Here is a 15,036-nt window from a genome sequence, read left to right on the forward strand (position 1 = left end):
CCCTCAGTGTCCTACCATTTACCTTGTATGTTCTACCTTGGTTTGTCCTTCCAAAGTGCAATACCTCACACTTGTCTGTATTAAACTCCATCTGCCATTTTTCAGCCCATTTTCCCAGCTGGTCCAGATCCCTCTGCAAGCTTTGAAAACCTTCCTCACTATCCACTACACCTCCAATCTTTGTATCATCAGCAAATTTGCTGATCCAATTTACCACGTTATTATCCAGATCATTGATATGATGACAAATAACAATCGACCCAGCACTGATCCCCGTGGCACACCACAAGTCACAGGCCTCCACTCAGAGAAGCAATCCTCCACTACCACTCTCTGACTTCTCCCATTGAGCCAATGTCTAATCCAATTTACTACCTCACCATGTATACCTAGCAACTGAATCTTCCTATCTAACCCCCCATGCGGGGCCTTGTCAAAGGCCTTACTGAAGTCCACGTGGACAACATCCACTGCCTTCCCTTCATCCACTTTCCTGGTAACCTCCTCGAAAAACTCTAATAGATTTGTTAAACATGACCTATCACGCACAAAACCATGTTGACTCTCCCCAATAAGTCCCCGTCCATCCAAATACTTGTAGATCCTATCTCTTAGTACTCCTTCCAATAATTTACCTACTACAGAATCAAACTTACTGGCCTATAATTTCCCGGCTTACTCTTTGAGTCGTTTTTAAACAATGGAACAACATGAGCTATCCTCCAATCCTCCGGCACCTCACCCGTAGATACCAACATTTTAAATATATCTGCCAGGGCCCCTGCAATTTCAACACTAGTCTCCTTCAAGGTCCCAGGGAATACCCTGTCAGGTCCTGGGGATTTATCTACTCTGATTTGCCTCAAGATAGCAAGCACCTCCTCCTCTTCAATCTATATAGGTTCCATGACCTCACTACCTGTTTGCCTCATTTCCATTGACTTCATACCAGTTTCCTTAGTAAATACAGACACAAAAACCCCATTTTAAGATCTCCCCCATTTCTTTTGATTCCTTACATAGCCGACCACTCTGATCTTCAAGAGGACCAATGTTACCCATGAAGTTCACCCAAGTTTTAGATGACATACAAAATCTTTGCAAACTTCTAAGAAAGTTGGGGCACTGTCATGCCTTCGTTATGTTGACAGTTCAGCAGTAATGTGGTACCCATCTGCTTCAAGCAGGCTTCAATTATCCCAGTTGCCAAGAAGATCATGGTGACCTGCCTCGATGACTGTCAACCATCGATTACATCCACAGTGAGAAAGTGTTTTGAGAGGTTAGTGATGAAACATATTAGCTCCTGCCTAAGAGGTGACTTGGACCCACTCCAATTTGCCTACTGGAGCAACCATTGAGCACATCTACATGAAGAGCTGCTGTAGGAAAGCAGTGTCCAGCATCAGAGAGCCTCACCACCCACACCATGCTGTGTTGCCCTTAAGGCATTTATTTTACTTTATTAAATTTCCACCTGAAATAATTTGTTTGTAACTATTTCTAGTTAAAGTTAAAAGGTTGATAACTACGTTACAGTTTAACAAAGGTAAAATTCACTGTGTATGATATATCACTGTGTATGATGACATAACCCCCGGTTTCGCCGCATCTTATGGGTAAGTTCCGGTTCGGAGAAACAGGAAGTTGGGGCCTGCACGTGCAGGACCAACATGAAAAGCTCCATTTCTACCCGCAAAGAAACATCATAGAAGCAATGCCGTAAGTTCATATGACAGTTGATATGTTGAAGTAAAAATATTAACACTGATTCTGTTAAAAAGAAATGACGGTTGCTGAGGTTTATTTTCTTGTGGCATTGAAAGCATTGCTGGAAAGATTGTGTTGGAGTCTACCTAAAACTAATTACGCTTAAGCAGATTCTGCCTGTATGTTGTACTTTAAAGAGACTTTAATGTAATACAGTTTGTTACAGTTTTATTTTAACAAATATTTATGATGCAAATGTAGTGTCAAGAAGGAAACAGACACTGTATATGTTCTGTGTTATTTTATCAACAGCTTTCACCATACGATGTTAATGTGGAAGAGTGAACAGTAAACAGTTAATCTTACTGTGACTCTGTCTTCATTGGCTCCGGTTTAACTTGGTGTTTAGTCAGAGATTCAACACACTGCATGTAAACACTACAGTGAAAAGGCGGAATCATTAGATGTTTCGACAAGTGGTACAATGTCTTCGCGATCAAGCATCAAGTCGTTTGCATGCAGCGCCAAGAGCAGTAGGACATCAGCAAGTCTAGCTGCCTTTGCAAGAGCTAAAGCAGAAGCCGCCAAGGTGCGAGCGTCATATGCTAAGCAAGAAGCAAAACTGAAAATGGAAAAGGCTGCCAGAGAAGCAGAAAACCAGATGGAAAAGGCTGCCAGAGAAGCGGAAAGTACCACAAGAGACGCACAAGAAAAGGCAAGGATAGATGCAGAATTAGAAGTGCTGACGCTACAATGAGAAGCTGATGCAGCTGTGGTGGAAGCAGAAATATTCGAAAACACTGAAGAAATGCATGTTCTAGATGAAACAGTAAAATCTACATCAGAAAGGGCAAATAGGAACACACCAGCGACCACGTCCAATCTCAAATTGACCTGCAGATTCGTTCTCCCTCTCCATACTTGCCTGTTGGTGTCCTATCTCATCTGAAATCACAGGGAAGCTTTGTTGCATCGTATCTACCTAGGGAAGGCAACTCACAATTGCAACCTTGCAACAAACTCAAGTATGAAAGGGCTACTACAAATACTTTCCAACACCAAACTTACCAGATCCGGCGAGAACAGAGACAAAGGCTGAAGTCAGAACATTAAATCCCATCATGAACGTACTTGCTCAGTCAGATGCCCCCCAGCATGTTACCCCAGCTAACACGCCACCTGCAGCAGAACCCTTGGAACAGTATCTAGCATGATGAGACCCTGTCAATTCAGGACTATACCAGTTTGACGATAAGCCTGAAAATGACCATGCATGGTACTCCTCATTCACCAGCGTAGCCAGCGGAGTCCAGCTCACAGCAACCCAAGAGTTGGATCTTATGACTAAATGGCTGGGCAAGGAATCAAGTGAACAGGTGAAATGCATACGCTCAGTGTACGTCAACAACCCCAAGCTAGCCTTATGCAAAGCGTGGGAGAGAATTCGGGAGTGCTATGTGGCCCCTGAAATTATTGAAAGGGTGCAATTTCAACGGCCGGACTATTTTCCTAGGGTGTCAGCCAAGGACCACACTAAACTATGAGAACTCGAAGATTTACTCATGGAGATTGAAGGTGCTAAAGAAGACGGCTATTTAACTGGCCTGTTGTAACTAGATACTTCACATGTAATTGGACCAATTGTGGACAAACTTCCATTTGGGCTGTAGGAAAAGTGGGTGTCTATTGGCTCAGAGTACAAGGAAGAGATCAGTGGTAGATTCCCTCCCTTTAAGTATTATAGTAGGTTTGTGTGCAAGGAGGTGAAGAAGCGAAACGACCTTAGCTTCATGAATCAAGGGAGCACCACAACTCACACCAAGCCAGTCAAATCCACTTTGAACAATTTTGACATCAATAAACCCATCTCAGTGCATAAAACCAAACTTTCCACAACCAACAATGATTCTTACTAGCAAGAATTGTTCATTGCTCAAAAAACCCCATCCCCTCAAAAAATACAGAATGTTTAGAAACAAACCCTTTGACGAAAGAAAGGCCCTTCTCAAGAAAAAAATGAGTATGTTTTAAGTGCTGTTCCTTTACCTCCCACCTTGCTAAAGAGTGTACGTTCCCCATAAAATGCTCGGAATACAACAGCACTAATCACGATGGGGCCATGCATCCCGGCCCGTCCCCACAAATTGCCAAGGCTCCTTCACCCTCACAAGAAGATGGCGGGGAGGGAGAGCATCACCCCGATAACAACTATTGTCAGCTCGAGCTGCACAGAAGTTCACGGTTCAGGTCAGTCAAGCCGTTCGTGCTCAAAGATCCGCCTCACTAAGGTATACCCTAAGGGAGCCAAAGACAAGGCCATCAAAGCCTATGTAATTCTGGATGACCAGAGCAACCGCTCACTAGTCAGACCAGAGTTCTTCGAGTTGTTCAGCGTAGAGAGTAATCCATTCCCATACTACCTCAGAACTTGCTCTGACATCACAGAAACATCTGGCAGGAAGGCAGAAGGGTTCCAGCTCGAGTCATTCGATGGTAAAGTCGTCATCTGTCTCCCTCCACTCTTGGAGTGCAATGAGATCTTGAATAACCGATCTGAGATTCTGACGCCAAGCGCAGTGCTACACCAGCCGCATCTCCACCACATTGCTAAGCACATCCCAGAACTGGATCCAGAAGCAGAAATACTCCTGCTACTCAGAAGAGATGTTCTTAGGATGCACAAAGTCAGGCAGCAGGTCAGTGGACCACACGACGCCTCCTTCGCCTAACGTCTGGATTTGGGCTGGGTGGTGATAGGGGAGGTGTGCCCTGGCAACGTACACAAACTGACAGTTAACACGCTCAAGACTAACATGCAAGAGAGTGGCTGCCATTCAATTTTTCAGCCCTTCACAAGCGGTACGTGTATCAAAGAAGCACAGCAAAGGCACAAGCATAGTCAAGTAACTGAGAAGACACTGAGACAGTCAGTCTTCGCCCAGACTGAGCACAACAATAAACCTGCTCCATCAGTGACATTCTTCTTAAAAATAATGAACACCAAGGGCTTTAGAGCCGAAGCAAACAATTGGGTTGCACCACTACTGTTCAGAGGACCACAGCAGCGCTTGCCAAACAACAAAGAGCAGGCAGTCATGGAGGCCTGCCCACCTGATGACTGTGCTCCAGCAATCAAGGACCTAGATCTAGGTGGAGAAACTATAGCCACACAAAGGAGTTTGGGTCTCCTTTGGAAGATCACGACCGACACATTCACGTTCTCTGTGCCGACCACAAACAAACTATTCACCCACCGTGGAGTTCTCCCCACTGTCAATGGTGTTTTCGATCCCCTGGTTCTACTGGTGCTGGATGCGATCCAGCAAAGAGCCCTGCTCTGGGAACTTAACTTCGAGCTCCAGGACATGCCAGTTAAAGTCATATCACCTCCCCTTTGCAGGCCGTATGCATACTGCTATTCACAAGGACCTGATATTTACAGTAGCTGAGAGAGATTCTCTGGTATGTTACAATCCACTGTTTGACAGCTTCACCAGACTGCGCTTCCCAGAGGTTTGGAGTCCTGTGCCCTCCCTGTGGAAGATTGCCAGCTGCAACGGGTGCATTTATGTTTTCAGAGATAAGTGTAAAAAGGGTGATGTCAAAACATTAAAACTGAACCCAGCCACATCTGTAGCATCAGTGATAAGTGGAATTGGGATATTGCTGCCAAATTGACAATTTGTTTTGGCTTGATTCTAACCAAGTACAGTAAGCTGCAGTTTTTAAGATTTAATTTGTTGAGTGCAAAAAGTTATTTTTTTAAACTCCTGCAGATGCTAACAAAATTTCAGTACTATGTTTGTTTTCTAAGACATTAATTGACCTAAACAATGTCAAACTCTTGTCATGTTCTATTCCAGACCGAGACCATTTGCAGAAGCAGTTCTACTTCTACCTAAAGACTGATCTAGAGATTAAAGGTCTGTACCATGTTCATAGTGACCTTACAAAGGTTAGGCAGGGTGTGTGTTGACCTTACGGCATTTATTTAACTATTAAATTTCTGCTTTAAATGATTTGTTTGTAACTATTTCTAGTTAAAGTTAAAGGTTGATAACTACGTTACAGTTTAACAAAGGTAAAATTCACTGTCTATGATATGTGATGGCATGTGATGATGTCACCCCTGGTTTCGCCATATCTTATAGGTAAGTTCCGGTTCGGAGAAACAGGAAGTTGGGACCTGCACGTGAAGGACCAACGTGAAAAGCTCCATTTCTACCCACAAAGAAACATCATAGAAGCAACGCTGTAAATTCATATGACAGTCAATATGTTGAAGTAAAAATATTAACACTGATTCTGTTAAACGAAATGATGGTTGCTGAGGTTTATTTTCTGTGCCATTGAAAGCATTGCTGGAAAAATTGTGTTGGAGTCTACCGAAAACTGTTGATGGCTGAAGCGGATTCTGCCTGTATGTTGTACTTTAATGAGACTTTAATGTAATACAGTTTGTTATAGTTTTATTTTTACAAATATTTATGATGCAAATGTGGTAGTCAAGAAGGAAGCAGACACTATACGTTTTGTATTATTTATCAACAGTTTTCACCATACGATATTAATGTGGAAGAGTGAACAGCAAACGGTTAATCTTACTGCGACTTTGTCTTCATTGGCTCCAGTTTAACTTAGTGTTTAGTCAGAGTTTCAACACAGTGTACAAGAACACTACAGCGAAAATGAACATTTGATGAATTTATTAGAGCTTTGAAGAAATAGCACCTTGAATGAATGGAAGAGAACCAGTTGAGGTATAGTGTTTCTTGAAGACGGTCAAGAAAGTGTTATAAAGTTGGTATCATAATATGAACTCATGATGTTGGAGGTCACTGTGCATTTAGATTTGACCATTTGGCAGGAATTCAGATTCAGATCTAGATATATTTATCACAAGTGCATTAAAACACACTATATTGAAATGTGTCATTTGCGATAACAAGCAAAACACGCGAGGCTATTCTGGGAGCCTCTGACAAGTGTCACCACATACTCCGGTGCCAAATAGCATGCTCACAGTTCTTTGCAGAACAACACAGAACACAACAAAACAGAATATACTAAGCAAGAAAGCAACAACAGTGGGGAAAAAAGCCCCATTCCTCCCACACGCATAGACAGAGCTTGAAACCCTGGATATGTCACCTTCTTTGGCCTCCAGTAGACTCATGGATTTTCAGACTCTGAGCCATGACTTCCCCAGTGGACTCGCAGATATTCATAGTCAGGCTCCAGCCATTGGGCCTCGACATCTGGGCCTCCATTTGACCTTCTGGTTTTGACCCAAACCCATGATTGACCTTTGGTCTTTGACCTGGACTCCATTCGACCTTCAGGTTTTGATGTAGACCTCTGATTGACCTTCAGGCTTCAATCCAGACCACCGATGATCTTCAAGCTTTGATCTTGACCTTTGTTTGTCCTTCAGGTTTCAATTTGGACTTCTGATTAACCTTCAGGCTTCAATCCAGACCTCCATTTGACCCTAGGGCTTTGATCTAGGCCTCCGTTTGAACTTCAAGCTTCGATCAAGACCTCCTATCAACCTTCAGGCTGCAATTTAGAAATCCGATTGCCCTTCAGACTTCGATCCAGACCTCTGATTGATATTCAGACTTCAATCTAGGCATCTGATTGACGTTTGTGCTTTGATCTGGACTTTCGGTTGACCTTCAGGCTTTGATCTTCGTTATTTAATATTGACAGCATGCCTGGCTGAGTACTACAGATCTGTGCTAATCAACTGTACAGAATGTTTACTGACACCTTCAGCCTCATGCTTTGGCAATCTGAGGTACCCATCTGCTTCAAGCTGCCTTCAGTTATACCAGGACCCAAGAAGAATCTGGTAACCTGCCTCAATGACTATCACGATAGCCCAATATTATTGTCCGAATAGACAATGAGTTAAGCAACGAACACTACCTCAGTATCTTTGCTCTCTTTTTACACTACCAAAGAGCTATTGACTACAGGAGGAAGAAGGTAGAAGTCAGTGAGCCAGTCCTCATTGGAAAGAGACGGTCAATAACCTTAAATTATATCAAATGATGCATTCTGGGACCAGCACATAAGAGTCAACACAAAGAAGGCACAGTAGTGTCTACTTTCTAGAAGTTTGCGTAAATTTGGCATGTCTCTAAAATCATAGACAAACCTCTATAGACTAGCAAGAAGAATTTTAAAAGAAGTCAGCTTTATGGAGAAGGTGTGAGAGTAGAAGGAGTCAGATTTGGAGGGCTTTTTGATTCAGCTATTTGTGAAATTGGCGTTTTTTACACCCTAATGACAAAGAGTTCTCATACTTTTCCCATGTGTATCATAATTACTCAAGAATTGATTACTTTTTCATTGATCAGCATTTACTTACAGATGTTATGGATTGTAAATATGACTCTATTACTATATCTGATCATGCACCTTTGAAGTTATCTATTAAGATGACGGATTCATATATTAGTACTAAAGGTTGGAGGTTTAATCCTGTTTTACTGCAGGACTCTGACTTTGTCAACTTTATTAAACAGCAAATTGATTTGTTTTTCTCAATAAATTCTACAGCAGAGATCTCTAGTGGAATTTTGTGGGATACTTTTAAGGCATATATTCGTGGACAGATTATTTCATATTCTGCCGGAGTTAGGAAACGAACTAATTCTAAAATATTAACATTAGTTGATAAAATTAAGGCAATTGACAAGATCTACTCATTGACCCCTAGTAAAGAACTTTATAAAGAAAGAGTGGAACTTCAAATGGAGCATAGTTTATTATTATCCTCTTCGATTGAAAGTCAGTTAATTAAATCGAAAGCTCAATTCTATACATATGGAGATAAGTATGGTAAACTACTAGCTAACCAATTGAAAATTGCTTCGGATAAGCGACAGATTACTAGGATTCGCAAACAAGATGGTACTCTGACGATTGATCATAAAGAGATAAATAAAGCCTTTCAAGATTTTTATAATTCCTTATATCAATCAGAATGTACTAAGGACTCTTCTATAATGAATGAATTTTTAAGGAAATTGAATATTCCAAAAGTAACTGTTGAGGATAGTGTATTTTTGGATACACCTATTACGGAGTCTGAAATAGAAAAGGCTATTTTTTCAATGAACTCGGGTAAAGCTTCGGGTCCAGATGGTTTTTCTGCAGAATTTTTTAAATCCTTTTCTTCCATACTTTCTCCTTGGCTTTGTAAAATTTTTAAAGATGCATTAAGTATAGGCAAACTACCACAATCTTTTTATGAAGCTTCTATTTCTTTAATTCTTAAAAAAGATAAAGACCCTACTGAATGTGCATCCTATCGGCCTATATCTTTACTGAATACGGATTTTAAGATTTTTAGTAAAATTTTGGCTATTAGATTAGAAAATATATTGCCTCGGATTATTTCTGAGGATCAGACTGGATTTATTAAAAATCGCTATTCATCTTTTAACATTAGAAAATTAATTAATATTGTTTATACCTCTTCATCTAAAATCCCAGAATGTGTCATTTCTTTAGATGCCGAAAAAGCATTTGATAGTCGAATGGTCATATTTATTTAATACATTGCAACATTTTAATTTTAGTTCAAAATTTATATCATGGATTAAATTAATATACCATAAACCTTTAGCTTCGGTCTTTACCAATAATCAAAGATCCCCTTTTTTTTCAATTATTTCGGGGTACAAGGCAAGGTTGTCCTTTAAGCCCTTTATTATTTGACATTGCTTTAGAACCCTTGGCTATAGCCATTCGTGAATCACCCAATATTTTAGGTATTACCCGTGGGGAGACGATGTATAAGGTATCATTATATGCGGATGACTTGTTATTATATATATCTGACCCTGAAAGATCTATTCCTGCTATTTCTTCTTTGCTTGCTCAATTTAGTAATTTTTCTGGATATAAATTGAATTTTAATAAGAGTGAACTATTTCCATTAAATATGCATGTTTCAATTTATAATCATGTACCATATAGAATTGTTCCAGATTATTTTACTTATTTAGGTATTAAAATTACTAAAAAACATAAAGATTTATTTAAAACTAATTTTTTACCTTTAATAGATCAAATTAAGCAACTTGCTAATAGGTGGTCCCCACTATCTTTGTCTTTGGTAGGCAGAGTTAATGCCATTAAGATGATGATACTACCTAAATTTCTATATCTATTTCAAGCATTACCAATTTTTATTCCTAAATCGTTTTTTTGATATGGTTGACTCTAAAATATCTTCGTATTTGTGGCAGAACAAAAATCCTAGACTAGGTAAAAAATATTTACAGAAGCCTAAGAAGGAGGGCGGTTTGGCTCTACCAAATTTAAGATTTTACTATTGGGCAGTTAATATACGGTATTTGATATTTTGGACACAAGAATCGACTACAGTTGCTGGCCCACAATGGGTAAATTTGGAATGTAAATCTGTGCAAGATTTCTCATTGATCTCAATCTTAGGATCTTCACTTCCTTTTTCGTTACTCAAAATGAATAAACAGATAACTAATCCCATAGTTAAGTATACATTATGAATCTGGTTTCAATTTCGTAAATTTTTTGGCTTGAATAAGTTTGTGCTGTTAAGTCCTATAATATCTAACTACTTCTTCCGACCATCATCTATAGATCAAGCTTTTCTTTTATGGAAAACAAAAGGTATAACATGTTTTCGTGATCTGTTTTTGGATGATAACATTATGTCCTTTGAACAGTTATCTAATAAATATAATTTATCTAAAACCCATTTTTTTAGATATTTGCAAGTTAGAAATTTTCTATATAATGAATTAAAGTCTTTCTCGAAAGAATGTCCATTGGACATTACAGAAAGAATTTTAGCTCTCAATCCTTGTCAAAAGGGTTTAGTAGCTATCATTTATAATATGATTATGAATGTACAGCCAGATATATCAGAAAAAATTAAGAAGGAATGGCAGGAAAAATTGCATTGTCCTATATCTACTGAACAATGGGAAAAAATTTTATCATTGGTAAACTCATCCTCTATCTGTGCTAAACATGCTCTAATACAATTTAAGGTTGTACATAGAGCTCACATGTCTAAAGATAAACTTGCTCGATTTTATTCTTATGTTAATCCAACCTGTGATAGATGTCATTCTGATGTTGCTTCATTGACCCATATGTTTTGGTCTTGTCCTTGTTTACAAAACTATTGGAAAAATATTTTTAATATTATTTCAAGAGTTTTAAATATTAATTTCCAACCACATCCTTTTACCACAATTTTTGGTCTACCAATGATAGATAATAAGCGTTTATCCGCTTCATCCCAACGAATGATTGCATTTGTTACATTAATGGCTAGAAGATCTATTTTACTGAATTGGAAAGAAATTAACCCTCCATCTGTATTTCAGTGGTTTTCTCAAATTATTTCCTGTTTGAGTTTAGATTTGGAGGGCTTTGGCGATAGCAGGTCAAGGCAAGGTACATTACTTGTGTAGAAAAGAAACAGAAAGTATGTCAGTGAGACTGGTATTCTGTACAGGGTATCAGATATGGGATGTCCAGGAGACTTCCAGCCTCCCGGATGGCCACTGCTGCGCCAGGTGTGTCGAGCTGTAGCTCCTTAGAGACTCAGTTAGGGAACTGGAGATGCAGCTCAAAGAACTTCATCTGGTCAGGGTAAGTGAGGAGGTGATAGACAGGAGCTATAGGCAAATTATCACACCGGGGCCTCGGGAGACTGATAAGTGGGTTACAGTCAGGAGAGGGAAGGGAAGGAGTCAGATACTAGAGAGTACCCCTGTGGCTGTCCCCTTTAACAATAACTACTCCTGCTTGAGTACTGTTGGGGGGGGAACGGCCTACCCGGGGAAAGCACAGTCTGGCCCTGTGGCTCAGAAGGGCAGGGAAAGGCAGGCAGCAGTAATAGGCAACTCTATAGTTAGGGGGTCAGACAGATGATTCTGTGGATGCAGGAAAGAAGCATAGATGGTAATTTGCCTCCCAAGTGCCAGGGTCTAGGATGTTTCTGATCGCATCCACGATATCTTGAAGTGGAAAGGAGAACAGCAGAGGTTGTGGTACATATTGGTACCAATGACATAGGTAGGAAAAGGGAGGAAGTCCTGAAAACAGACTACCGGGAGTTAGAAGGAAGTTGAGAAGTAGGACCTCAAAGGTAGTCATCTCCACATTACTGCCTGTGCCACGTAACAGTGAGTATAGGAATAGAGGGAGATGGAGGATAAATGTGTGGCTGAGGGATTGGAGCAGGGGACAGGGATTCAGGTTTCTGGATCATTGGGAACATTTTTGGGGCAGGCGTGACATGTAAAAAAGGACAGGTTGCACTGGAATCCAAGGGGGACCAATATCCTGGCAGGGAGGATTGCTAAGGGTATTGCGGAGAGTTTAAACTAGAATTGCTGAGGGTTGGGAACTGAACTGAAGAGACAGAGGAAAGGGCGGTTGGATCACAAATAGAGAAAGCTTGGAGGCAGTGCGAAAGTGAGGATAGGCATGTGATAAAGAAGGGATGCGCTCAGACTGATGGTTTGAGATGTGTCTATTTTAATGCAAGAAGCATCATGAACAAAGTGGATGAGCTTTGAGTGTGGATCAGTACTTGGAGCTATGATGTTGTGGCTATTACAGGGACTTGGATGGCTCAGGAACAGGAATGGCTGCTTAGAGTGCCAGGCTTTAGGTGTTTCAGAAAGGGCAGAGGAGGAGTCAAAAGAGGAGGGCACGTGGCAGTGCTGATCAGAGGTAGTGTCACGGCTGCAGAAAAGGAGGAAGTCATGGAGGGATTGTCTTCTGAGTCTCTGTGGGTGGACGTTAGAAACAGGAAGTGGTCAATAACTCTACTGGATGATTTTTGCAGACCACCCAATAGTAACGGGGACATTGAGGAGCAGATAAGGAGACAGATTCTGGAAAGGTTTAATAATAACAGGATTGTCATAGTGGGAGATCTTTATTTCCCCAATATTGATTGGCCTCTCCATAGAGCAAGGGGTTTAGATGAGCTGGAGTTTGTTAGGTGTGTTCAGGAAGGTTTCCTGACACAATATGTAGATAAGCCTACAAGAGGAGAGGCTTTACTTGATCTGGTATTGGGAAATGAACCTGGTCTGGTGTCAGATCTCTCAGTGGGAGAGCATTTTGGAGATAGTGATCACAATTCTATTAGTTTTACCATGGCATTGGAGAGGGATAGGAACAGACATGTTAGGGAAACATTTAATTGGAGTAAGGGGAAATATGAGGCTATCAGGCAGGAACTTGGAAATATAAATTGGAAACAGATGTTCTCAGGGAAACATCTGGAAGAAATGTGGCAAACAATCAGGGGATATTTGCGTGGCATTCAGCATAGGTATGTTCCAATGAGACAGCGAAAGGATGGTAGGGTACAGGAACAGTGGTGTACAGAGGCTGTTGAAAATCTAGTCAAGAAGAAAAGAAAAGCTTATGAAAGGTTTAGAAAACTAGGTAATAATAGAAAGCTAGAAGATTATAAGGCTAGCAGGACGGAGTTTAAGAATGAAATTAGGAGAGCCAGAAGGGGCCATAAGAAGGCCTTGGCAAACAGGATTAAGGAACACCCCAAGGCATTCTACAAGTATGTGAAGAGCTAGAGGATAAGATGTGAGAAATAGGATCAATAAAGTGTGACAGTGGACAAATGTGTGTGGAACCAGAGGAAATAACAGAGATACTTAATGAATACTTTGCTTCAGTATTCAATGCAGAAATGGATCTTGGTGATTGTAGGTATGACCTACAATGGATTGAAAAGCTTGCGCAAATAGACATTAAGAAAGAGGATGTGTAGGAGCTTTTGGAAAGCACGAAGTTGGATAAGTTCCCGGGATTGGACGAGATATACTCCAGGCTACAGTAGGAGGTGAGGGAGGAGATTGCTGAGCATCTGGCAATGATCTTTGCATCATCAATGGGGATGGGAGAGTTTCTGGAAAATCTGAGGGTTGCAGAGGTTGTTCCCTTATTCAAGAAAGGAAGTACAGTAGAGATAGCCCCGGAAATTGTAGACCAGTGAGTCTTACTTCAGTGTTTGGTATGTTGATGGAAAAGATCCTGAGAGGCAGGATTTATGAACATTTGGAAAGGTATAATATGACTAGGAATAGTCAGCATGGTTTGTCAAAGGCACGTCATGCCTTACAACCCTGATTGAATTTTTTGAGGATGTCACTAAACACATTGATGAACGTAGAGTAGTAGATGTAGTGTATAAGGATTTCAGCAAGGCATATAATAAGGTTCCTCATGCAAGGCTTATTAAGAAAGTAAGGAGGCCATGGGATCCAAGGGACCTTGCTCTGTGGATCCAAAATTGGGTTGCCAACAGAATGCAGAGTGGTTGCAGATGGGTCATATTCTGCATGGAGGTCGGTGACCACCGGTGTGCCTCAGTGATCTGTTTTGGGATTCCTTCTCTTGGTGATTTTTTTAAGTGACCTGGATGAGGAAGTGGAGAGATGGGTTAGTAAATTTGCTGATTACAGAAAGGTTGTGGGAGTTGTGGATAGTGTGGAGGGCTGTTTACAGCAGGACATGAATTGGATGCAAAACTGGGCTGAGATGTGGCAGATAGAGTTCAACCCAGATAGGTGTGAGGTGGTTCATTTTGGTAGGTCAAATATGATGGCAGAATATAATATTAATGGTGAGAGTCTTGGCAGTGTGGAGGATCAGAGGGATCTTGGGGTCTGAGTCTATAGGACACTCAATTTCCCCCATTTCCATAGCTTACATTGTATGCTCCAGAGTAAGAGTGCCATGGTCACCTAGCAGTTAGTGGGACGCTATTACAAGTTGGGGAATTCCAGAGTTCGGAGTTCAAATCCGGCGCCGTCTGTAAGGAGTTTCCATGCTCTTCCCACGAGTACATGATCCAATGATTCAGGAGCAGCTTCTTCCCCTCTGCCATCCAATTTCTGAATGGACATTGAATCCATGAACACTATCTCACTACTTTTTTTATTTCCTATTTTTTCACTAATTTAATATTATATATATATATATTTACTGTAATTCAGTTTTCTTTTTCTCTCTATTATGCATTGCATTGCAAATTTAACAAATTTCATGACATATGCCAGTGATATTAAATCTGATTTTGATTTCTGATTCTGATATGATGATCCATCACTATCCTTGATTAAACCAATGACAGTGGTGTTGTCGGTAAACTTAAATATGGCATTGGAATTATGCTTAGCCTCACAGTCCTAAGTATAAAGTGAGTAGAACAGGGGGTTAAGCACACAGCCTTATGGTCCACCTGAGCTGAATGAAATTGTGGTGGAGAAGTGT

General features: G+C 40.6%; 1 protein-coding gene across 2 annotated transcripts in view; it reads left to right on the top strand.

Annotated features, from left to right (window-relative positions):
* Positions 1-8,494, top strand: part of LOC140726745 (transmembrane protein 182-like) — a 105,195-nt gene extending 96,701 nt beyond the window's left edge. The window contains exons 6-8 of one of the 2 annotated variants that reach the window (XM_073043523.1): positions 5,574-5,633; positions 5,862-5,964; positions 7,145-8,494. In XM_073043523.1, the coding sequence (XP_072899624.1) occupies positions 5,574-5,633; positions 5,862-5,964; positions 7,145-7,199 (218 nt within the window). In that variant the 3' untranslated portion in view covers positions 7,200-8,494. Of the gene's footprint in view, positions 1-5,573; positions 5,634-5,861; positions 5,965-6,261; positions 6,297-7,144 lie in introns of those variants that run through there. The other variant, XM_073043526.1, reaches the window with a different exon arrangement.
* Positions 8,495-15,036: the final 6,542 nt, after the last annotated feature.

The sequence above is a fragment of the Hemitrygon akajei genome, chromosome 4, assembly GCF_048418815.1.
Source record: "Hemitrygon akajei chromosome 4, sHemAka1.3, whole genome shotgun sequence".
NCBI classification, from domain to species: Eukaryota; Metazoa; Chordata; class Chondrichthyes; order Myliobatiformes; family Dasyatidae; genus Hemitrygon; species Hemitrygon akajei.